General features: G+C 45.6%; 1 protein-coding gene across 1 annotated transcript; it reads right to left on the bottom strand.

Moving 5' to 3' along the window:
- Positions 1-9,589: 9,589 nt before the first annotated feature.
- On the bottom strand, positions 9,590-18,595 carry LOC135878920 (C-X-C motif chemokine 13-like). The gene is made up of 4 exons (XM_065404667.1): positions 18,532-18,595; positions 15,372-15,507; positions 10,877-10,960; positions 9,590-9,623 (listed from the first exon to the last, which is right to left on the bottom strand). The coding sequence occupies exons 1-4, from the start codon at positions 18,593-18,595 to the stop codon at positions 9,590-9,592; spliced, it is 318 nt and encodes a 105-aa protein (XP_065260739.1).
- Between the last annotated feature and the right edge of the window lie 6,785 nt (positions 18,596-25,380).

The following is a 25,380-nucleotide window of genomic DNA, read 5'->3' as shown; positions in this document are numbered from 1 at the left end:
AACTCTCTCAACAGACCTGCATTTCTCATGATTGTTTATCAGTAGGATTGAAATGGGACGGGCCTTTGGGGGCTCATTCAGTCTCTCACTGCTTCATCTGCTGTGGTTTAAAATTCCAAACGAGGCCGTGTGAAGGGTGCTCTGTCAGATTGTCCCAATGCAGACCGCTCTGGAGGGAGCTTTGTTAGTCCTCAAGCTAGTGCTGCCTTCCCTCTTTGTTCAGTTGCTCCTGGGATCCCAATGTGTAGTGTCACCTAGATAAAGGCAAAGCAAATGTTCTTGTACATGGGCTTTGGTTTCATTTCATGTGCTCCAATACCCCCATAGGTATGAGTGAAATCCTGGCCCTATTGATCATTCGTTGGTTGCATCTTCATTAGAGCACAACTCAAGTCTTAGAACAAACTTGGTAAATCTAATAAGAAAAATTCTGGGGAATATTAGCGGCTCCCAGCTGTAAAAGGGGGAATAATACTTGCTGTACCTGCATCTGATGGGTATGGGGATTCATTGTTTCAACATACCATGGGCCACAAATTCTGTGTGAAGAATGAGAACATAAAACTAGACTAAATTTAGATTGGTAAGGGTAGAAATAAATTGAATTTTCTTGTATCGTCTTTTGCGTCAGGCTTGGGAGTTATAAAGTGTTATATGAGTTAGTTAAATGAGTTATAAAGTGCTCTTTAGTTGATTAGGGTTACCATACGTCCGGTTTTTCCCGGACATGTCCGGCTTTTTGGTAATCAAACCCCCGTCTGGGGGGAATTACCAAAAAGCCGAACATGTCCGGGAAAATACCAGCCGGGCACTTCCCCTCCCGCGGCTGCTCTGCTCCTCCCCTGACTCTTCGGCTCTGTTTAAGAGCCGAGCTGCCCGAGCGCTCCGGCTTCGGGCAGCCCCCTTGCCTCCGGACCCCAGCCGCCGGCCGGGCACTTCCCCTCCCGGGCTCCAGCTGCTCTGCTCCGGGGGCACAGGGTCCGGAGGCATGGGGGCTGCCCGAAGCCGGTAGCGCTCGGGCAGCTCGGCTCTTAAACAGAGCCGAAGAGTCAGGGGAGGAGCACAGCAGCCGGAGCCCGGGAGGGGAAGTGCCCGGCCGGGGGCGCAGGGTCCAGAGGCAAGGGAGCTGCCCGAAGCCGGAGCGCTACCGGATTCACGGTTTGCCGGGCAGCCTCCAGACCCTGCGCCCCCGGCTGGGCGCTTCCCCTCCCGGGCTCCAGCTGCGCTGGGGAAGCGCTGGCCGGGGGCGCAGGGTCTGGGGGCTGCCCGGCAAACCGTGAAGCCGGTAGCCCTCGGGCAGCCCTTTTCGCGTGGCTGGGAGGGAGGAGGGGGAGTTAGGGCGGGGACTTTGGGGAAGGGGCGGAGTTGGGGCAGGGCCGGGGGTGGGAAAGGGGTGGGGCCAGGGCCCCGTGGAGTGTCCTCTTTTTTTATTTTTTGAGTATGGTAACCCTATAGTTGATGCTTATAATAGTACTTAGAATTGGTTAGCACATTTTGGACAGAAGGGAGAAACATCCAGAAAGTGCCCACAGATCACAGGTGCTTCCTGCAGTAGGCTAAATACCCAGCATATCAGAGAGGGGAATGACTGATCCTCACGGGTTACATCTGACAGCTAGCTCTGCGAAGGATGCTATTGAGGGTTAAAGGAATTCCAGAGCTAGCCTGCAGCAAGGTTAATAGACTGACTATGGAAGTTATGTGAGACAGCTGGTGTACTTAGCTCTAAAGATGGAAGAGTTCACAGTTCATTGTGCAGCATAATCCCAGTTTATTTTAAAATACATCCTTTGTGAAAATAGTTCTGGGACAATGGAAGCAGGCCCGGCGACAGCAATTCCAGGCCCCAGGGCAGAACGGTCAATGGGCCCCCTAAAAAGGGATGGCTGAGGTTTGATTTGTGCAGGGCACGGTGCTGGACCACGTGCGGCGGCTGGAGCACACACGCCTGACATTGGGGCGGTGCTGCACCTTCACTGGCTGGTACCCGGTGAGCTGCTGCTGGCTGCACTGCTAGGCACACGCTTCCGGCACAGCCAGGGCTTACACGTGCCCGCCTGGCTGCCTCAGGGCTCCTAGGCGTTCAGTATCGCCCCACGTGCACGCCTAGGAGCCCTGAGGCCCACCCCGGTGCTTTAAAAGGGCCCAGGGCTCCTGGCCCCTTTTAAATCACCTGGGCCCCTGGGCAATTGTCCCCTTAGCCCCCCGAGGCAGGACTGAGTGGAAGTGTCAGTTGTGAATTATAAAGAACGAGGTACAGGGCATAGCCTCCAGCAGAGAACACCCTGCAAACCAATAGGAAATCCGTCATGATTTCAAACACCTCCATGTGTGTCCTGACTTCCCATCTGACCACAACATCATCTTATCCTTTCCTCTGTCCAACCTCTTTCCCTTCCCCTCCCCGTGTTAGCGCCTGCTCTTTACTTACATTTGGGTAGGGAATCTGACTCTGTGCCTACCTGCCTTTGGACTTCATGTTTCTTTTGGAGTTTTCTACAGAGTGGCTTCCCCTCAATGTCCCGCTGCCGTTGTTCCAGGGCTGCCACAGGATAGAGGGATCCACCTGTTAAGGTCGCTGCCGCTGTGCTTTAAAATAGGAAATTGACAGGTGAGTGAAAAGTCATCCCAGACCCAAGCTCGGCTTTGTCAACTCCTCTTTCCTCTTGTCACACCGACGAGCTGAAACCCCGCCAGTCAGCATGCTAAAGGGGGAGATGTACAAAACGTTGATAGCTGCTTCTACTTTCCATCTAAGCCTTATAAGCGTCTGGTTTGTTTTTCACGATAAAGTCACTGACCCAAATGCTCGGCTGCAGCTAAGGAGCCAGGAGAGGATGAGCAAAGGTGACCTTAAACACTCCCTTGTTGCACTTCCCTGATCCAGGATGCTCCTCCACAGGAGCTAGAGCAAATTCAAGGCTGTTTTAACTTGTGCCAATAGTCCCAAGGGGTTGATATGCCCATAGGGGATCCCTCCCTTTTCCCCCAGGCCAAGTACCCTGCGCCAGCTGCAAGGAGGACGAGGGTGACATTGGGCACTGCTGTGCCACAACAGGATCCCCCTATGCTGGCGTGAGGGCTGCTTTGCGCTGGTGGCACGGCACACAGAGTCTGCACCACAAAACCTGGGCTGTTGTGTCTAAACCAGGTAGGCTGTGAGAAATCGGCACGCTGGTGCTCCTGCCACTGCCTTTGGGATTGAGTGGGCCCATGTGCAATAAGGAGCCAGGCACAGCGCTGCTCTCTGCTTGGAGTCTATTCTGTATTCAGCACAGGAAACTGGAGAACCATGGAGGAAATTACACAGCGAGCAATGCTAACTGCACAGGTGGGGTTGAGTCTGGGTCAACTCATCGTCGTGGAATGATTTGGTTTGCAAAGGCTGGGGAAAAGCAGTGAGGATGCTTCAGGGTACAATAGGGTTGACCAATGCCCAGAGACAGTGTGGCATGGGAGGGGGTTCGTTAGAGGAGCCTGGACTTGAAGGATAAGATGATGTAGGGTTTGATGAAAAATGATCAGTCTGTCCTTTGAATGTGTTCCACAATATTAGAACTGGGGCAGACTGTATGAAATTAACGGCAGGCACACTTGGGACAGGGTGAAAGCCAGGCTTGCTGCAGCACATGGCTGGTTGGTGGACTTCAGGAGGCAGATGGGAAATAAAGGTGTGTGGTGGGCTCTCCACCCCACCCACACACGCCTGTCTTCCTGCAGCCTCCTCAGTGAGCAAGTATAGAGGTACCTGCAGGGCGGAGCCCCACCTCACTCAGACTCCATCTATCTGACTTGAGGTAGAAGCCCTGCTAGCTCGTGGCGTTTGGGCCAACGGTGACATGGACAATTCTACATGAGAACATAAGAATGGCCCTATTGTGTCAGACCAATGGTCCATCTAGCCCAGTTCCCTGTCTTCTGACAGTGGCCGATGCCAGATACTTCAAAGGGGATAAACAGAACAGGGCCATTATCAAGTGATACATTCCCTGTTCTCCAGTCCTGGCATCTGGCAGTCAGAGGCTTTGGGACACCCAGAGCATGGAGTTGTGTCCCTGATCATCTTGGCCATTGATGGGCCTATCCTCCATGAACTTTGAACCCAGCTATACTTCAGGGCTTCACAACATCCCCTGTCAATGAGTTCCACAGGTTCACTGTACGTTGTGTGATGTACTTCCTTATGTTTGTTTTAAACCTGCTGCCTACTAATTTCATTGGGTGATCCCTGGTTCTCGTGTTCTGTGAAAGGGTAAATAACACTTCCTTTTTCACTTTCTCCACATCATTCATGATTTTATAGATCTCTATCATATCTCTCCCCCCACCCATCATCTCTTTTCCAAGCTAAACAGTCCCAGTCTGTTTAATCTCTCCTCATGCAGAAGTTGTTCCATATGTTTATCATTTTGGTTGCCCTTCTCTGTACCTTTTCTATTTCTAATATATCTTTTTTGAGATGGGGCGACCAGAACTGCATGCAGTATTCAAGGTGTGGGTGTACCATGGATTATTGTATGGTGGCATTAGGATATTTACTGTCTTATTATTTGCCCCTTTCCTAATGGTTCCTAACATTCTGTTAGAGTTTTTGACTGCTGCTGTACACTGAGCAGATATTTTCAGAGAACTATCCATGATGACGCCAAGATGTTTGGGTGATAACAGCTAATTTAGACCCCATCCTTTTCTGTGTGTAGTTGGGATTGTTCTCCAATATGCATCACTTCGTCGTGTTTATCAACATTGATTTTCATCTGCCATTTTGTTTCCCAGTCAGCCAGTTTAGTGAGCCTTGTAACTTAGTTAAGACCAAAGCTGACTGCAATCTTGAGTAATTTTGTTTCATCTGCACACTTTGCCAGCTCACTGTTTACCCCTTTTTCCAGATCATTTATGAATATATTGAACAGCACTGGTCCCACTACAGATCCTTGAGGACGCTCTGGTTTGTCTCTCCCTTCTGAAAACTGACCATTTATTCCTACCTTTTGTTTCCTGTCATTTAACCAGTTACTGATCCATGAGAGGACCTTCCCTCTTATCCCATGACTGCTTAGTTTACTTAAGAGCATTGGTGAAGGCCCTTGTCAAAGGCTTTCTGAAAGTCCAAGTACACTAGATCCCCGGATCACCCTTCTCCAAATGCTTTTTGACCTCCCCTCAGAGAATTCTAATAGATTGGTGAGGCATGATTTCCCTTTACAAAAGCTGTGTTGACTCTTCCCTAACATACCGTGTTCATCTATGTGTTTGGTTGAAACTATAGTAAAGAACAGAATTATCAATTTGCCTGCTACTGAAGTTATGCTTACCAGCCTGTATTTGCGAGGATCATCTCTGGAACACTTGTTAAAAACTGGAGTCACATTAGCTATCCTCCAGTCATCTGATAGAGGCTGATTTAAGTGATAGGTTACATACCACAGTTAGTAGTTCTGCAATTTCACATTTGAGATCCTTCGGAACTCTTGGGTGAATACCATCTGTTTCTGGTGACTTATTACTGTTTAATTTATCAATCTGTTCCAAAACCACCTCTACAAACACCTCAATCCGGGACAGTTCCTTAGATTTGTCACCTAAAAAGAATGGCTCAGGTGTGGGAATGTCCCTTACATCTTCTGCAGTGAAGACCAATGAAAAGAATTCATCACAACAACCTTGTCTTCCTTGAGTGCTCCTTTAGCACCTCAGTTGTCCAACTGGTTGTTTTGCAGACTTCCTGCTTCTGATGTACTTAATTTTTTTTTTTTTTTTTTTTGGCTGTTGGTTTTTGAGTCTTTTGTTAGTTGCTCTTCAAGTTTTTTTTTTTTTTTTTTTGGCCTGCCTAATTGTACTTTCCTGGTGTCAGGGCTACTGGGTGAGCTCTTGTAAAAAGCAGGGATCGGAGGGGAGTAACTAGAAAGTGAAGACTGTGGCATTTCCTGCCACCTTAGACCAAAGGATGGGAAAGTCTAAGACACCAGCTACAAGGGACTCCAGCTTGAACAGCCAAAGGTTTGGGATAGCGGCAAGTCCAGCTCTTGGTCAAGGTTTTCAAAAGTGATGGGTGATTTTAGGTGCTCAAGTTGAGACATATTAAAAGGGTCTGATTTTCTTCACAGAGCGCAGCACTTGTTGAAAATCAGACCCCTTTAAAGAGTCTCAGGTTACATATCCAAAATATATTTTTTTAAATCTTGGCCAAGTTCTGTACCTATTTCCTTTAAAACCACAGAATAACCTGTGGTGTTGTCCTCTTTTTAAGGGGAGAAAAGAGAAATAATTAACATAGAAGCCTAATGGTTGTTCTCAGTGAAGACTGAGTGTTTAAAACATACATTAAAGTTTTTGTGGTGGGTCACTTTTGAGTTATGAATGGAAAAAACATTTGAAAAGAGGACGTAATTAAATGTAGAACTGCTTGATTAGACCTCAGAAAACTGTAGGACTAGGTTTATTTACTGCATACAGCTGTGCAGGGTCATGGATAAAGGATTTACTACAAACTCTCTCTGAATGGGAGGGAGGAAGGAAGAAATATGCATTTTGCAGGAACATGTACCCAGCTGTTTTCATAAAATAGGGAGCTTTTATTTAGAACTACATCTTATGGAGTAATAATTGCATTGGAATGAGGTGGCTGCCTTAGACAATTTTACCTAATGAAACTTCACCGGCATGTTTGAAGAAAACAAAGTTTTCATTTGAAATCCGAGTGGAACCAATTCTCAAATCTGAAACCACCAAGTGCATAAATGATTTTATTGCAAAATGTACAGTACAATTAAAGTGCAGTCAGAACAGAAATGGCAACCCCGAGAAAAGAGAAGCCAGTCTAGTTTTGTATCTGGTAACAGCAGAGCTGGAATCGCATAGCAGTCTGTCCCACCACAAATGAATTTTGTGAGGCGAAATGCACTGATCCAGATCAGAGTCCCAAATATGTTTCTGCTTACCCAGATAGGTGGCTCAGATAGTATAGCAGTGCATGGAACATAAATATTCACAGGAGCGAGAACGTGGATTGGCTGCTGGGACTGGGAGTTAGGACACTTGCCACTGACCAGCAGTGTGACTTCCCCTCTCTGTGCCTCTGTCTGGTAAACTGCTTGGGGCACACAGGGATTGTCTCTCACTATGTGTTTTGTACCACACTTAGCGCAATGGGGATCTAGGTTGGAACCTGCTGTAAATCAGAGAACTAATAATGAGAGATCAAACTTGCAATGGGGCAAAGCAGAGCGTTACTCCATAAAGAGTATTACCTTTTAATAAAGCCTCTTGCTGCCATCTGGCATGTATGAGCAAGCGAGGGAGTAACACTCGACCAGATACTTATTCCTTAAGAACAGGGCCTCACAGACGTGATTCATGGAGTCCTCCTTGGCTGGGCACCAAAGGACATTCTCAGAACCAACTTGTGGGGGAAAAGGCCATTGGTCCACATGAGGTGGTCCACAAAATGAAAAGTGGGAGACTCCTTGGCCTAGGGTAATAGTCCTGCCCCACTAACCCCACAGGTGAAACTAAAGTTCCTGGACCACTGACAAGGATCAAAGATCAATCAGAGGAGGTGGCTCCTAGGTTTCTCTCTTCTACCCTGCTGTGTCCTGTACTTAGGTAACTAATTTACATGTAAGCCAGAAGAGACCAGAAACGTACATGAGGGATGTGGAAGAGGGGTTTGCTACACGTAGAAGTTTTACACAGTCAAATCAGGTTGTCTGGAAAAATGGGCTCTGTAGTGGAAATGGTAGTCTACTTTGAATTTTACTAACACGCAAGTGGGTCAGGGTGACAGCTTTAATAAAACTCTCAATACTCCATTGTTTGTGGTAGTGGCTTCAATACGTTAGGCTCTTTCTAGACCTACAACAAGGCATAGCCCCTGTCCTAAGGAGCACGCAGTCTAAGAGGAGGCAGGTTGACAGAGATTAGAAAAGGGTTTGGGGTTTTTTTTCCTGTACAAATCTACAACATTCACTATAGACAGCATGGCAGAAGTGAGTTAAGAGGGACTGAAAAGCAGCGAGGCTACGGCCTGTTACCTGCACAAAATTCTCTGTTACTCACACACTCTAGGGCACCCACCCTTACCCCGTTCCTAGGGCTCAGGCATAACCCTGTCATTTTAAATACCCACCCTCACCCAATTCCTAGGGCTCAGGGTGTAATTTTCTGCGGGTTTGCAGGACCTTTTACCAGTGAAAGAGCCTTACATGGTAATATCCTTATCCTCTATTTATGAACAAGCACCAAAACCAGACTGCACACACTACACGTACAGTGCTCACCATTCCCAATCAGGCAGATGAACTTGATGGCCAGTCAGGATCAGGTCCATCTGGGGGAACTCCAGTTTCTGCACGGTGTCATTGGCAGAGTGTTGAAGTTTGGCAGCTCTGTTCTTGGCGCTGTGTCCTGGAGTTTGTTCCCAAAGAACTTTCTTTTGGACCCAGTTTATATAGTGAAACTTGAGCCCTGCTGAGCTAGACTTTAACCAATTATTTAACTAAAATTTTACTAACCAATCCTACCGAAATTCTCTAACCAATCCTACCCCACCACCTTAATTAATTTACACCTAGCAAAATTAATGATGTAACAGACAAACAAAGAACCGGACAGAGATCAGACAGACAGACAATAGGGAAGCGGGGACCATAATGACAAAACAATAAAGAAACGAGGATTTCACAACCACGGCTATTGATAAGGCTGTCGAACTAAGTTTGCTTTAGCCATCTTCAGATCTGTTTCTTTATCTGGTGATAGTGGGGGCCATTAGGACGGGGTCTCCGTCTTAACAGCTGATATTACATTGTTTTAATGTAATTTAGATGGACTGTAAGGATGTGACTTCCTGCCTCTCAGCTAATAGCTGCTGTTCTTTTAACCTGACTGCAGATGAAGGCCTTGGGCCTTGCAATATGGCTACAAAGGCCTTATCCTTACAGCCTTGCAGATGGACTCTCCGAGGTCATACCATGCCTAGGGGGCCATGTGGAAGACAACACGGAGGCAGTTGTTCAAGACGTTGACAAATGGGTGGAAGCGCTGGTGGAATTGAGGGTCTATAATTAGAGGCGGTCGGGGGACAGAGTTATAGAGCGCTTGAAAGGAGGTGCCAAATACCAGGGTGAGAGCTAGCAGGAGGGAAGCGATGCACTTTTACTGACAGCTGAAGAAGATGAGTTTTACCCTGTGATATAGGGTAGAGTAGTACACTTACTAATTATTTCATAGTTAACTTCTGCAGGAATAGGGAGGGTCCACTTGAATCCTCTCCACAACATATTTGGAGCTAAGCTCTTCACAGTATTTGTCTCAGTAGAAATAATAAGCATTCACAAGGCAGAGTTCATGCTTACTGTTCCAATCAAAATAGGCACAAATCCATACTCTTTCCCCTGAGGTTGATGAGGGCAACCACAAGTAACTATAGATTTTCAAACTGCAGCCCTTAAACATGCTTAGTAGAGTAAAAAATAGCATAACAAAGTAGTAATGGTAGTTGGGAAATCGGTGAATCGTTGCTTTCCAGGAAAGGAATTTCAGTCCATTAGTAAGCCTGCGTCTCGTTGGTTTCCTTTGCTGGGAAAAATCAGTCAAAGAATTGCACTGCACTGACGCTGTTACTGTATCGAGAGAGAAAAAAGTTGTTTTTTTTAAATAAGGTAGCAAATATTTTTAGTTACTTAAAATTATCCAAACCAGGAGTCAATTACTGCAAACTACAAATGGCAATTTATAGTGTGTCTGAACTGAGGGCGGTTCATGCTCTGTTCCTATCACTGTGGTGCTTGTGATGTTTGAACGCTAGTTGTGAGATGGGGAATTTAAATTAATTATCCAGGCGACTGTTTCTGATGCATAGACGTTAGGGAAAGAAACGTCTTGCACCATCATTTCCAAGCTTTTCTGAAATGAATCTTTTCTGTTGGTCAATGCCTAGTATTTGCATAATGATATTTCTCATGCCTCCCTCCCCCCAAGTGCTTTACACACAGTAAATCCCTCACTGAAATACTGCTCCCTCAAGTGTAGAATGTAGCAGCTGTTTAATGGTTCACAATAGCATTAAGGGCTGGTCTCTGTAGGGGGAAGGAATTTGAAGTGGCAGAATAGAACACATTGCTAGATTCTTCTGACTGTCGAGTGGCAGCAAAAGAGACTTGCGTATGATTAGACTCCTTTTTCTCTTCTTTAGACCCCTGGCTGTTTTTCAGTTTGAACTGGTGAGCCAGAAAAAAAACTATTTTGCTATATATACTTGCATCTCTTTCTCAAGGTGCCCCAGAGGTGAAAGTAAGCTGGTACGGTACGGTACGGTGTACCGGCAAGAGCTGGTACACTGTGCCAGACTGGACCAACTTCTCCGGCAGTGATTTAAAGGGCCCAGGGCTCCGGCCCCTGCGGGGAGCCCCGGGCCCTTTAAAGTGCTGCCAGAGCTCCGGAGGCGATTTAAAGGGCCCAGGGCTCCCCGCAGTGGCAGGAGCACCAGGCCCTTTAAATTGCCTCTGGAGCCCTGCCGCCGCTACCCCAGCCCTAGCCTGAGCCCTGCCGCCCCGGTGTAGCGGCGGCAGGGCTCCCGCGATGATTTAAAGGGCCCGGAGCGCCGCGGCGGCCGGAGCCCCGGGCCCTTTAATTCGCCCCTGAGTCCCGGGGCTCCCAGCCGCCTCTGCAGCTAGTAGCTCCAGGGTGATTTAAAGGCCCTGGGGCTCCCAGCCACAGCCCGAGCCCCAGGGCCTTTAAATCTTGAAAGGCCCCGCCTCTTCCGGTTGAGGCCCCGCCCTGCTCAGGACTCTGGCGTACTGGTAAATCCTTTAAATTACTTTCACCCCTGAGGTGCCCACCCACAGGTGGCTATTAGCTAACACATATAGAGTACCTCTGCGTCAGCTTATTAAGCAATAGCTGGATCCACGGTGCATTGGGATGCACGCAGGCTTTCTGTTTACTCTTCAGGGTAAGTCTGTGAAACATAATGGGGTCATTTTAGCTTCTCATAATATCAACCCTTGGGAAATCTTCCAGGAGGTCACCTAGCGAGAAGAGCCGAGGCAGATTACAGTTCTGTGGGACCGTGGCCAGATCAAGTGGGGGCCCCTCCCCTCCCTTTTAGCCTGCAGCCACCTCATCCCCCACCCCGCCTGGCACTCCTGCTGTGGAGCGGGGACTTGTCCTGCCTGCCTGGCATTCCTGCTGGGGAGTGGGGTCAGGGCATGGGGGCTTCCCCCACGCCCCAGCACAGGAGCGCCAGCGTCAGGGTACGGGGGCACGCATTTTTCCAGGACCACCCAATTGGCCGGGGCCCCTGAGCACGGGTCCCCATTGGCCCAGTGGCTAATCCGCCACTGCAGAAGAGTAATTCTGCAGTGTTCAAGTGGGAGCTGGGTTTGGATGTATGGAACTGGCAATTTCAGCATTCAGTATAGTGCACCGGTGCTGACCCCAAGAGCATGTCTTCACTCAGAGCTAACTTGGGTTCTGACATGGGTGCTGCCCCAACCCTTCTGCTGTCCACACGCAAAGCTCTGACCCTGGTTTGATGGTGGTGCTCTAAACCCGGGCTAGCTGGCACGGCTGGGGGTGTGGGTTAAATCTCAGGTGTTGCTTTCACTCAGGCCGATAACACACCCACTTTGCAGCCAAGGTGCAGGCTAAACCACTTGGGTTGATAGTCCTTAATGCCTTCTCCCAATTATCCCTGGGTGCTCAGAAGGACAGACAAGTTCTCCCACAATTCATTGGGAAAGATTCCTAGAGCAGCTCAAACAACGTAGTTCTTACTGCAGCACAAGACGCATGGTCTGTGCGACACACTGGGGAGCACAGGACCAGTGAGGACATAGTACATTTTGGTGTGACTTTGCACTGTGGTTGCTTACACCCCAGCTCACTCTGCAGTGAAGATATAGCCTAAGGGCATGGCTACACTTGCAGATGTAGAGCGCTTTGAGTTAAACCAGCCATCGTAGAGCGCAGTAGGGAAAGCGCTGTAGTCTGTCCACACTGACAGCTGACAGCGCACTGGCGTGGCCACATTAGCAGCTCTTGCAATGGCCACAGAGAGCAGTGCATTGTGGTAGCTATCCCAGCATGCAAGTGGCTGCAACGTGCTTTTCAAAAGGTGGTGGGGTGGGGTGGAGTGTGACAGAGAGTGTGTTGTGTGTATGTGGGGAGAGAGAGAGTGGGTTTTTGGGGGGCTGAGAGCATGTTAACATGCTGTCTTGTAAGTTCAGACAGCAGCAGACCCTCCCCCTCCCCCCGTGTCTCTCTCTCACACAGCATTCCACAGTAATGGTTGCTTTGTCTCGGAGCAGATAAGCAGCCGGTTTTCAGAAACGGAGCTTTCAAAGGGCATATCGGCATTCCTGCAGCGATTCCAAAACAATGACAAGAGTGGCCACTTGACTTAAAGGGATTATGGGACATTTCCGGAGGCTGATCAGAGCACAGTAATGCAACACCTTGTTCACACTGACGCCCGGGCGTTTCAGCCAAGGCGCACCAAGTGTTACTCCTCTCACCGAGGTGGAGTACCTGGAGCGCTCTAGCCGTGGAGTCAGAGCGCTCTACATGCTTTGCCAGTGTGGACGGGTAGTGAGCTAGGGCACCCGGGGCTGCTTTAATGCGCTCTAAACTCGCAAGTGTAGCCAAGCCCTGAATGTAGACAAACACGTGCAAGGGGCTTTCAGCTAAGCAGGGTTTACATTATTTTAAGCAAGGTTAAATCCTGACTAGCAAAATTGGTGTAAATCTCTGAATATCTTTGTTTACACTTAGAGTAGGTATAGAGAGGAGTTTATGGCTGTGTTGTAACTCAAGTAACAATTGGCAATGAACCAATTGAGCCAACTCCTCTGTAAATGCCAGTTTAGATACTCTTTGCAAATGTTTGTTCCAGGACACACGCAGTTGTGATGTACCCCAGGCAGAGCCCTATAGTAAACCTCAAAAATCTGTGCAGTTGTAACGCTGACAGACCCCGCTGTTGTCAGTGGTCAGGATCGAACCGGGGATCTCTGGAGCTTAGTGCATGAACTAAAAGTTACTGGCTGGTAGCTGAGGTGTAGAGCAGACTCATTTTATCTCTCCATTTAAGTGGTCTCGGACCACTAAATGGGACAGAACACCACACCCAGGTGGTGTGGGGGTGACAGTGTCTAAATTAGCATTTACAAAGGTGCGAGCTAACTTGAATTAACTGGCAACTAATTAAGTTGAGTTCCAATGGGGCCACAAACACTTAGGGGTGAGCACAGGTGCAGGTATCCTGCATGCTCAGACAGGGCTATTCCTGAGTGCAGATACGGCCTAAATTAAACTGACAAGAGCCATGTTTACATCAAGTGAACAGAGTGTCCACAGAGGGGTTTGCGCCAGGGCTTGTCTACACCGGAAATTTATACCACTCTAAGCTAAAATGTGAATTTAAAACATTAAACGTTTTACTGGTATAACTCCCCGCATGGACACTCTAATTGGAATAGGAGCTGCTTTTTCTGGTTTACTTATGTCACTTTGGAAGGAGTTCAGACTAAATTGGAGAAAGCTACTCTTATTCTGGATTAAAAGTGTCTGTGCAGGGAGTTAGACCAGTATGGCTATAGAGGTTTAACTACTCAGATATAACTGGAAACATTTCTTGTGTAGGCAAGCCCTGAGACACCGACCTTTTCTAGACTAGGAAAAAGCATCTGTGGGTTCCTTATGTGGCAGCTAACATGTTTTAATTAAGTGCTCTTAATAAAAAAAAAAAATAAAGAGAGAGAGTTAGCTGGTTATCTTCAACTCTGGGCTCTCCTCTCTTTTTAAAGGTCTGCTCTCACTGCTAAAATGTTTTGAAACAGCACTTCATTGAAACTTGGTAGCTAAAGCCTGCCCTTACACACTGAGGCCTTGTCTACGGAGTTGTGCAGCTTTACTTGTATAGTCAGAGTTAAAGTACAACCTGCCCAGGTGGGTTATACTGGTGTAGAGGTGCTTTATACTGGTATAGCTATTCCTGTACAAGGAAGGGGAATAGCCCATACTGGTCTGAGGCACCTTTATACTGGTATGGCTGACGCATACTAGGGCTTGTACTGGTAAAACTATTTCAGTTTAAAAAAAAACAAAATCACACCCCTTAACTGAAATAGCTATATCTGTTAAAATTTTTGAGGGTGTACCAGGCCCACACTGTCCCAGTTTAACTAAATATGCGATTTAGGGTTACCCCTGAGCTACGGAGCTGGGCCCTAGGTCCCCTGAGCACAGGGCGGAGGTTGGTTATTTGACCCGCCTGGCTGTTTTTTAAATGGATTTGACAGTTGCCAGAAAAATAAATTAATCTGCTGGGTTTTTTTTTTTTTTTTTTATATGCTTCTAAAGATCTGCATCATCATCACAATGCACTGGGATATCGAATGAGAAAAGTTTCTGTGGCCAGCTAAAGATGCTGCAGTGTCCCCACTTCCGCACTTTGAGATAACAGATCAAACCTGCTGAAATACAACAGCTGTTTGCCCACCAATGCGCAAGTGCACGGAGCATGTGTGTGAGAGAGGATTTGAGTCACAAGAGTGACAAGGGGGAGGGGGGAGTGGGTGTGGAGTTGCCTTGTGGTTTGGGGTTGGGGTTGTGGTGGGCTTGCCTGTTGGGGGTGGATAGGTGCTGGGGGTTTTGCATTTCAAAGGTGACTTTAAACTGATGCAAACCCCTCTGTGGATAAGGTGTGAACTTGATGTAAACATGGCTCTTGTCAGTTTAACTTACCTCAGTCAATTGACAGGTAAGTCATACTGGTATAACCAGTTTTAAATCGCTTATAAGTGTGTCTTGTAAATGTACACATGGATTTGCACAGGATTCAGCTAAATCAGTTGAATCAATCACTATCTTAGTGAAACCAGTGCAACTTGTGTGTGGAGATGTAACCCAGTGCTCAGTGCGAGTTCATTATGGCCCCTAGCTACATAATCTGGCATTTTAACTCATGCTGTAGAGACTCATGTGTTTAGCTCTGGAGCGTCCCAGTTCAGTATCTGGTATGTTGGCCAAGATGGCAGCTGTCACAGAAACAAGACCCAACACATTTTAAAATGCACCTTTCCTTAGTTTAGACTAGGCCAGTGAGGATTCAGAGGTCACACCCCATTAAAGTGAATAGAGGCATTTCACATCCTGGCTAGGGGCAATTCTTGCCTCTTCTTGCATGGAGGTCTCGGATTCAGTGGAATCTGTTACAGTTAATCTACAAGAGGTCTGGCAGGATCTCAAGAGCTGAGGCAGGACATGTATAAACAACCCCTGGATAGAAAACTGATCACACAAACTACTCAGTGAATGAATGCCAAAAGAAATTGCATAAATTGAGGGTCATTGGAGTTCCCACTTACATAATCTCCTTCCTTCTACACTGAATCCCCTGAGGAATCACCTCAATAAAACTAATCTTCCAAGCACTGATGACATCTGAGGTTTGCTTGCGGCATCTGCATCTCTGGTTGGTTAGAAGGCTTTCCATAGGTAGACCTGCAACAGGAAGCGTTGAACAAAACCATCTTTTTGTCTCTGTTAGCCAAAAATTGCCAAGGCCCAAACCCATTCTAAGCTACTACGGAGAGCACATCAAAAATAACAAATAAACACTAATGAAAATAACCGTTGAATTTACATCACTGTCTTTTTGACTATGAGCCATAGCCATGTGAGGGAAAGCGGGATGGGAGTTAAGGGTATTTTGTTGTCCTCCTTCAAACTCTCTCTCTCTCTTTCGTGATACCCGCAGAACACTTGACAATGGTTAGGCAACTCGTATGCTATGAGCGCCGTTTATCATGCTCAATAGTATCATTTCCTTATGCCGCCGGTTGGTTGGTTTGTATTTATCTGTTGTCTACAGTCTTAAACTGAGTCCCTGCCCTGAAGAGTTCATAATCTAGCTCTTTGCTTGTACAGTGCCTAGCACATTGGTGCCCTGACTTCTAGACTCTACCATAGGACAAGTAATTAATAATACATTTATTTTGTGCCCATGGAATAATACATTTATTCTATGCCCATTACAGGGCTGTGTGGAGGGATGCTGGGTCGCATGGAGCTCCATGGACATCAGTGGGGTTCCACAGAGGCACAGTAGCCGACCCACGTGCAATCAGTTTCAGGATCAGACCTGTTAAGTTCAGATGTAAATTAACAAATGCCCTCATCCTGTGAGTTACTCCATGTGGGTACAAAGACCTTAAAAGGTGGAGGAAGCAGTGAAGGTTTTCTGCAAGCCTGTATATTACACTGTACTGTAATTACAGAAGTGAGATATCTTTGGAGGTAACTAGTTTGGAAGAAGGTTAAAATTGGAGAAAGACACTGAAATGTAGAGCCTAAAGGCATGTCTACACTGCAGCTGCAGTGCACCATTATGCGGTGTCGTGCCGTAGCGTAGATGCTTCCTCCATCGACAGAAGGGGTTTTCTGTCAACGTCATCTCTGTGAACGGCAGTAGAAAGGTCAACAGAAACATTTCCATTGTCCTAGCCCCATCTCATTGGGCGTTAGATTGCCATAATCATGGCATTCAGGAGTGTGAGCTTTTCACACCCCTGTGTGATGTAGCTAGGTTGATCTAAATTTTAAGTATAGACCAGACCTATTTAAGTGGAAACTAGTCTTCTAAGTGCTTAAGCCGCTTCTGAAAGTTTTACCCATTATCCTGCTCTCCCCCAAAATAAACAAGCTCCAACTTTTTCCTTCTGTTCTAGTGAGTTGGATTTTTTTTATAATGAAAATGTTTGCCTTTTGGTTCAGCCAAAAAAATCATTGGTTTTGCTATAATAGACTTTTCCATGTTTGAGTTAAATTGTGTTAAGTTTAACCAAGACATAATAACTGTCCATGTAATATTACTTTAAATGTTTATTTTAGTTTCAGTAATAAGGGTTTTTATTTCAGAAGCTAAGGCCCATTTTTAACGAAGCAGGCAATTAGGAGATGAAACTCAATGGGAACTAGTCTCTCAAGTACTTAAGTCACTTTTGAATATAGGCACTTCTGAAAATTTACCCAATGTTTTACACAGTCTATTAAGTTCTACCATTATGTACAAAACAAGTGATTGGTACTTTAAAAAGTATAATAAAAGAATAATTGTTACAGTAATAATTCCTTTTGCAATGTTATTGCAGTGAAATGACCAAGTGTAAAAGACAACTGCAAGAAAGGAGAAGGAGGGTGCGGGGGAGTCAGCATTTGGGGATTTAAAGTATTGACAGTGCCAGTCCCGCAAAGGTACATGCACATGCTTAACTTAAAATACTGTTAGCAGTGCCATTGATTTCAGTGAAGTCTACTACTTGCAGTGCATAAAGACAGGCATATGTAAGTTTTTGCAGGATCAGGGTCAATATTACTGATGCCTTGATATTTTCTTTGACTAATTAGGTACCCCTGCTTAGCATGCAGTACGTTAATTTTTCCAATATCATTACAGGTCCAATCCTGCTCACATAGGACTCAATGGCAAAACTCCAATTGGCTTCAGTAGTAGCAGGTATCAAGCCCTAACTCTTAGTTTAGAGTTCCAGGTAAGAAAACCAAACATCGAAGGCCACAGTTTCTGTGGTGATGCTATACTGTAGATATTGAAACTGAATGCTTTGACATCTGTTTCACCAGTAAAATGATTGGAGTTTGCAGCTGACTCCCAGACTGCTGCATGTAATTAATAAATTGTCATATTAAGTTGCTTATTCAAAGTCACTAACAAAAAATGGTTAAGACAAATTCGATCAGAAATAGAATTGTGAAATTTTAAAGGGACTGGGTGGAACATACTTAATCTCATTTTACCCAGTTAAGAGGGTAAAAAAGGTGTGGCAGTACTGGTGAACCAAAATGAACCAATAATCTCTCCCTGCCTAGAGTTGTAGAGAGGGAGAATTACTGTAAGAGGCATGAGAGATAAATATTAATTTACTCCCCATATGAGAAATCACAAGCCTTTTTCCCAGTTACATCATTTATGTCAAAATATAGTTTCATTGTAACTAACATTTAAAATGGGTTAATTAAAAAATACAGCATGTTCTGTCTCATTTGCAGTGTTGCATTAATATTTTCAAAGATGTCTTATTTTGGATGTTATAAGGAGAAAAGCAAAATAGGGAGTACTGTACATGGGTTTGGACTATAAAGTACTATAAATAGTGTGTGTGTGTAGATAGTCCTATTTACTGGTTTGTGTATTCCATTATAACACAATGTAATGTAAAAAGGAATACAAGTTTAGGTTCCAGTCTTGCATACCCCGAGGCACCGAAATGGAGCTGTCCGTGGTGGGGCAAGGTGGCACTCTCTGGATCTGTGCATGGGTATGAGAATCTGCCTGCACAGTTCAACTTTCAGAATCAGGGCCTTACTAATCGAGGGGTAGGAATAGCGCCTACGCCAAAAGGAGAGGCATAGCTTATAGGGCTTATTGACCGGTTCATGGTGAAAATTACATCCTTTTAAAAGCCAATTATACAAGAGCGTGAAGTTCTAGTAGGAAAAGTTACTCACCAGTCAGGGTAGTGAGATCAGTTACAATCAGGGCTATTGCCAGGACTACAGCCAGGTTCTTCATCTTGGCCTCTGTTAGACTGAACGCAGCTTGAATGACTCTTCTTTTTATTTCCCTCCAAAAAGGGGAACTTGCAGATTAGCCTTCACAATGGAATTTTCTATTCAGAGTCCTGTAATATACGGAAACAATTTCTTCTCATGGTTAGTTTTTTTTTAAAGTGTCAAGCCTGGACTTCTCTCATTCCTTCCTCTTAAGAGCCAAATGTGGTGGGTGTTAGGGGTTATAGTACCACAAGAGCATATGCAAATTTGCAATTGGGAATGTGGCGTGGCACCCCTTCTGCCTTGCTGGACCTAGTGCTCCCTCCTCTGGCAGGGACATGGCCTGGGGTAAATCAGCCCCACTCCAGAGTGTGTCTGTCTTCCCGCTTCGGGGTTTGTTTCTCAGAGCCTGCCCGGTAGGCCTCGGGGCAGGCCTGAGGAGTGCTTCTCTGCCAAACAAAGGGAAACAAGTCTATTACGCACCGAAAAAAGGGAATACCTTTCCCTGGCCCCCTCACTGGGGAAGATGTCCTGTCTCTGGCCCCGGGGTGTCAGTCCTTTCCCTAAACAGGCCCTGGGTTTGGGTGTCTCCCCTATGGGGAGGAGCGCAGTCTCTCACACTGGAGAAACCTATCTGCCTGCTACCTCCAGCCTTGCAGCAGTTTGTCCCCCCCACCACCACCACCAGGAGAGAGGTTTTAACAGGTGTCAGGCAGCCCTTAATTGGACTCAGGTGTCCCTAATTGACTTGAAGTAACCCCTTCCCAGCTCGTCGGAAAAAGGGCCTTTAGCATTCTAGGGCTAACATACCTGTTTTCCCAGACCCTCCTGCAGCTGCCCGGCCTGACTTTGTCACAGGAATTAGGTGTAATTTTTACTGTGAGGGAGCTAGCATGGTGCAGTGAACCAGATAAGACAGAAGAGAATTAGGCCTCAGTCCTGGGACTGTTCACATGCGGAAAGGTGCTAAGAGTGCTTAAAGGTAGTTGAACCACAGAAGTTCTGTGTCGAGTGTCTGGGCACGTGGTGGCTGTGCAGATATATGATATGATAGAAGGGAACTCTGTGCATTCCAGCTGCACTCTAATTCCCTTCCTCTGTGCCATCTGCTGGCCTCCTACAGATGCAGAAAAGTCCTGTACTGGGGAAGTTCCGTCTCAGTGCTTCCACCATTGTACTCCATGGAAGCGGAACAAGAGGGGTCAGCGCTGGAGCCTGCTGACAAGCTGTGGAGGAAGAAGGCGCGAGAAGAACTCACTAGTGGGTTACAGGGGAGACTGAGGAGGGACGGCCTGCAGCTTGCAAAATGGCTACAGATGCAAGAGCATAAGGATAGGCTGCGAATAGCCAGCCACAGAGATTGGATCTGGAAAAAGAGGCTTTGCTGCTTAAAATTCTGATGGCCAGATTCAGAAATAACCAGTAACAGGGACTATCCTTCGAGCAGGCAGCCCAAGCTGTAAAATGGGGATACGACTACTCAGCAGTGGTTACCAGGGCCTTGGCAATTGTTGTTAGGTGTGATATCTGTACGTCTGTTATTGTACTTACTCACTTAGCATGTGTTTGTATGTCCTGGATTTCATCGGAGCTTAATTCTGAATAAATCTCAGAAAGCTGTGGCTTCCTTTGACCCATCTCTTCCTCTTTTTGGAAAATAGACTCCATTTTACTCAGCAAACATTTTAATTTTAATCAGCAAACCCCGAACAAGGGCAGATGATCTTCTGCTGATCAGTAGCAAGCCAGGCCGTGGCTCAGGAGGAAGCCCGACTTATTACGTAAACTCAAATTCAATACTTTATTTTATACTCCATATTTCTCTATCATTATTTGCTTGTGTGGTTTCTCAGTGGAAACTATAGTGGAAACTACTGAGGCAAGTGGTTTTTCTACTGACTATTGGCCTGATTTGGGCAGAAATGTCTAGTTAATGTGCTTATCTCAAACTGCCTCCAACAACTTCTCCGGTTGTAAAAGTCCCAGTTGTGTCCTACACGGCTGTTACATCTCCAGCTTTCCTCCATGAACATTTTTATGGTGCAGTTCTGTGCTGTCAGTGCAAAATTTATTGGCATATTGAAAATGAAGAGGCAGCTAAAAATGGAGAGCGGTTCATTGCATTAAATATAAACCATACCACCAGTGCAGTAGCCCCTATTTTATTGATTTTTATTATTTAATCTTATGTGAAGCTGCTTCAGATTTTCCAGGCAGTGCTGTTTGTGTTAACTTTGATGGAACAAATGGGCTAGGGTCAGGTGCTCTGTGAGCTACCCACACGTGATCCTGGCGGCAGCACTGTCCAACTCTGCTCCCTTTTGAGTTCAGTGGCAAAGCTTGTATTAAATTCAATGGGAATAGAATTGGGGTCCTTGGTTGCCATGAGACTCTCCATGGTTAGATAATGTAGACAAATCCATAAGGACGAGAATGTGTGCAGCAAACTCATCTTCATTTTTGACCAAAGGCAGGATTTGAATCCAGGACCCCAGAGGTGAATGACCAATGTATTGACTACTCATTGAATCTCCTTAGCCCTAGGAAGAGAGAAAAAATATTGTCTAACAGTTAACACGCAGCCCTATGGGAGTTAGAACCTAGATTTCCTAATCCCTAGTCACTTATACTGTAAAATAGGGACAATTTTTACTTACAGCTGGGCTGTGAAGCTCAACTAGTTGATATTTTTAAGGTCCTTCGTGCACTTTGAGTGGGAGAGGCAGTATTATGACTCTATGTAAAGAATATGTTGGGGTTTGTTAGAACTGATCCTTTTCTTTTTCAGCAACAAGCTGCCCCTTTCATTCCAGGCTAAATACTGTACTACAGAAAGTGACCTGTTTGTATTGCAGCACAACAGGGGAGTTCCACCTTCTGGATGCTAAAGACACGCTTGCTTGCTTAATGATACACAGGAGAAGTAATGGGAATTTTTTAAATTCTATAATACAATAACCTATTTACAAATCCCTTTTACTTTCCCATCTTTTTAAAGGTTGCACTAAAGAGCAGATGAAGGGGGAAAGTAGCACAATTATGCAAATGAGCAATGTCTATTTTAAGTATATATAATAAAATCAATGGGGAAAACACAAAGAGGAATTTAAACAGGAAGAGAAAACAAGAACATAAGAACGGTCAAACTGGGTCAGACCAAAGGTTCATCTAGCCCAGTATCCTGTCTTCCAACAGTGACCAATGCCAGGTGCCCAAGAGGGAATGAACAGAACAGGCAATCATCAAGTGATCCATCCCCCGTTGCCCATTTCCAGCGTCTGGCAAACAGAGGCTAGAGACATCATCCCTGCCCATCCTGGCTAATAGCCATTGATGGACCTATCCTCCATGAATTTATCTAGTTCTTTTTTGAACCCTGTCTGCTTACTTGTTCGGTCTACTTATGTTTTAGCACCAGATTTTCAAAGTGAAGCTGACCCAACAGTTGCAAATACATGGTTAAGCATGAGTGCCAATTTTGATCAAGGTATTTACACAGCTAGTTATATACTCAATTTGGCCAAATACACATGAAATACTTATAAGTACTGCATTCCTAATTGATGCATACAATTACATGCGCTTTGCTTTGAAAGTCTGTCCCTTAAGGATTTAAATGGCTCCACTCTATCTCATTTATGTTACTATCATTATTTATGTTCCCAGCTGCTCTTTATAATCAGAATCCAAAGGTCTTTGACTTATTACTAGTTATAATCTTGTGCCAATGGGAAATAGAGATTTTAAAATCATATGAAAAGACCTAGCGAGTACAATTTGAGGGGGGCTAGTTTACCTTCTCATTTAAGGTGAGGCTGAAGGAATTAGAACAACTACAAGTATTGTAAATGGTTTCAGAGTGGTAGCCGTGTTAGTCTGTATCAGCAAAAAGAACGAGGAGTCCTTGTGGCACCTTAGAGACTAACAAATTTATTTGAGCATAAGCTTTCGTGGGCTAGAACCCACTTCATCGGATGCATGTAGTGGAAAATACAGTGGGAAGATATATATACACAGAGGACATGAAAAAATGGGTGTTGCCATACTAACTCTAACGAGACTAATCAATTAAGGTGGGCTATAATCAGCAGGAGAAAAAAAAACTTTTGTAGTGATAATCAGGATGGCCAATTTCCAACAGTTGATAAGAAGGTGTGAGTAACGGGGGGGGCGGGGGAATTAGCATGGGGAAATAGGTTTTACTTTGTGTAATGACCCATCTACTCCCAGTCTAATCACATCAGCCACACTATCAGAGGCTCGTTCACCTGCACATCTACCAATGTGATATATGCCATCAATGTCCCTCTGCCGTGTACATTGGCCAAACTGGACAGTCTCTACGCAAAAGACTAAATGGACACAAATCAGACGTCAAGAATTATAACATTCAAAAACCAGTCGGAGAACACTTCAACCTCTCTGGTCACTCGATTACAGAGCTCAAAGTCACAATACTCCAACAAATAACTTCAGAAACAGACTCCAACAAGAAACTGCAGAACTGGAATTAATTTGCAAACTGGACACCATTAAATTAGGCTTGAATAAAGACTGGGAGTGGATGGGTCATTACACAAAGTAAAACCTATTTCCCCATGCTAATTTTTCCCCCTACTGTTACTCACACCTTCTTGTCAACTGTTGGAAATGGGTCATCCTGATTATCACTACAAAAGTTTTTTTTTCTCCTGCTGATAAAAGCTCACCTTAACTGATCACTCTCCTTATAGTGTGTATGGTAACACCCATTGTTTCATGTTCTCTGTGTGTGTATATATATCTTCCTACTGTATTTTCCACTGCATGCATCTGATGAAGTGGGTTTTAGCCCACGAAAGCTTATGCTCAAATACATTTGTTAGTCTCTAAGGTGCCACAAGTACTCCTCGTTCTTTAAGTATTGTAAATGTAGTTCCTGATCCCTGTATCGTGTTTAGTTATACCACACCCTGAAACACCACTTGGAAAGATAGCATGGAACTGCTGTGGATACAGATCAATAACTAAAGAAGCTAATGGGAGCTCAGGGCTGTTTTACTTAAGTTTATTTCAGTGGGGGCTCAAGGCACATGTCTTTGTTTACTACTTAGTGTCCCCCTAATAGCTGTCAAGTGTTAGCATTGCTGAGAAGGATGCCTGGTGGAAGGATAACCATGACCTATGACTGGTGTAACCAAGTTGTGTGAGTCCACACTTGCCTATTGCAGCAGTACCAGTGTGAGCAACGTTGTAAGCTGCTAGAGGTGCACCAGCTGTCAATCATCTCTACTCCCTTCCTTTAAGGTTTCCTTGTGATCAGAAAAGCCGGAGGGGAATGTGTGACTCTCAACCCTACATGAATCTCATCGTTGTTGCCAGCCCCTCTTCCAAGCAAGACATTTGGGCTGGCAACTCCCCCGAGTTCAAACAGAAGTTGAACTGCCAAGCCCTGCTAGCTGCTTCCCGGCGCTGCAGCCTTCTGAACGTCACATGACTGGGCAAAGGGGTGCCACTGTCCATGGACTGGCTCTGTGCAGCTGTCCTACGTGTTTTACGCAAACAGCAATCCGAATCTGGAGGCTCTAGTGGCTCTATCTTGGAGCACATCTGCCTTTGACAGGGGAATAGGTTGAGAGTCGGGGTGAGCAGAAGGGAGCAAGTTGCTGGGTGCTGAAATCAGAAATAGTATGTTTTTAAAGGCACCATTGCTTTAAAAATAAGTTTTAAAAAGGGGTGTCAGTTGGGAAGGGGGGGAAGCAAAATGTTTGGAAGAAACCCTAAAGTTTATGATCATTTTTCTGTTATGAGGAAAAGCACTAATTTTTAAAAAATTAAGTACTTCCATTCATCCTATGCTAATGCTGGGAAAATTTCCCTCAGTTTTTCCAAAATAGCCTAAGGCAAGAGAACCTCTGTCTGCACTGGTGCTAATCACCCAGGCGAAAACATGACCTGGTCATATGTCCCATTAACCTTGGACTATGCAAAGCTGTTCTGTGAGTGCTGCCTTTACATAGCCTGAGAGCTGCCTTAATGCTAATAGCCACAGCTTTCCTGAGTCTTCAGAACTCTTTGGAGAGGGGAATATCTTCCCTGCTCCTTTCTTGGACATTCACCCCATCCTTTCTTCTGCGAGATGCATTTGCAGGGCGCTAATGCGGCAACAACAGATCTCAACGTTTTTGAAGAAGGTCATATGAGGCCTCTAATTTGTACCCACCAAATTATACCTACCAGTCCTAGAGAAGTGAGAGGTGTGGGAGGTTCTGTCTTGATGTTGCCTCAAGCAGTCAATTCACATGCAATTCTTTCTCTTGAGTTGGAATATTCCTCCATTTAGCTACAGAACAAGGACTTTACTGTAGCCCACAGAATCCTGAGCTGTGCAAACAGCCAGGAAGGGATACGTATGACACCAATGTTTGCTGGACTTTTGCCTTTGAATTTTATAGGCTGAAGACCTCAAGTGTCCCTTAAAAAAAAAAAAAAAAGTTGGGTTTGTGATGTTTTGGGGTTCCCCATATGTGGCTGCCCCAACCATCTAATTAGCAATTTCCATCTCCCTCTTTACAGATGTCATGATCAGGGCTGGTTCTGGCAGGAGTCGGGTGTCTTCATTCAGGGATGTCATTTTCCCCACTTCCCTTGCCTCTTCCTTCCCATACCTGTAACAACTGTACTGTGGCACCTGACTTGGCAATCTTGATAGTTGCTGGCAGCTTGCTGGCCACAACCAGTGAGCCTCAAGAGCTTTGGAGTCCAGGTTGGGATTAACATCTACAAATCTGGAGGCTTATTCCCGTCATTCGGCCTAGGATCAAG

The sequence above is a fragment of the Emys orbicularis genome, chromosome 5, assembly GCF_028017835.1.
Source record: "Emys orbicularis isolate rEmyOrb1 chromosome 5, rEmyOrb1.hap1, whole genome shotgun sequence".
Taxonomy (NCBI): domain Eukaryota; kingdom Metazoa; phylum Chordata; order Testudines; family Emydidae; genus Emys; species Emys orbicularis.
The sequence above is the reverse complement of the archived record's forward strand: the minus strand, read 5'-3'. Positions and strand labels throughout refer to the sequence as shown.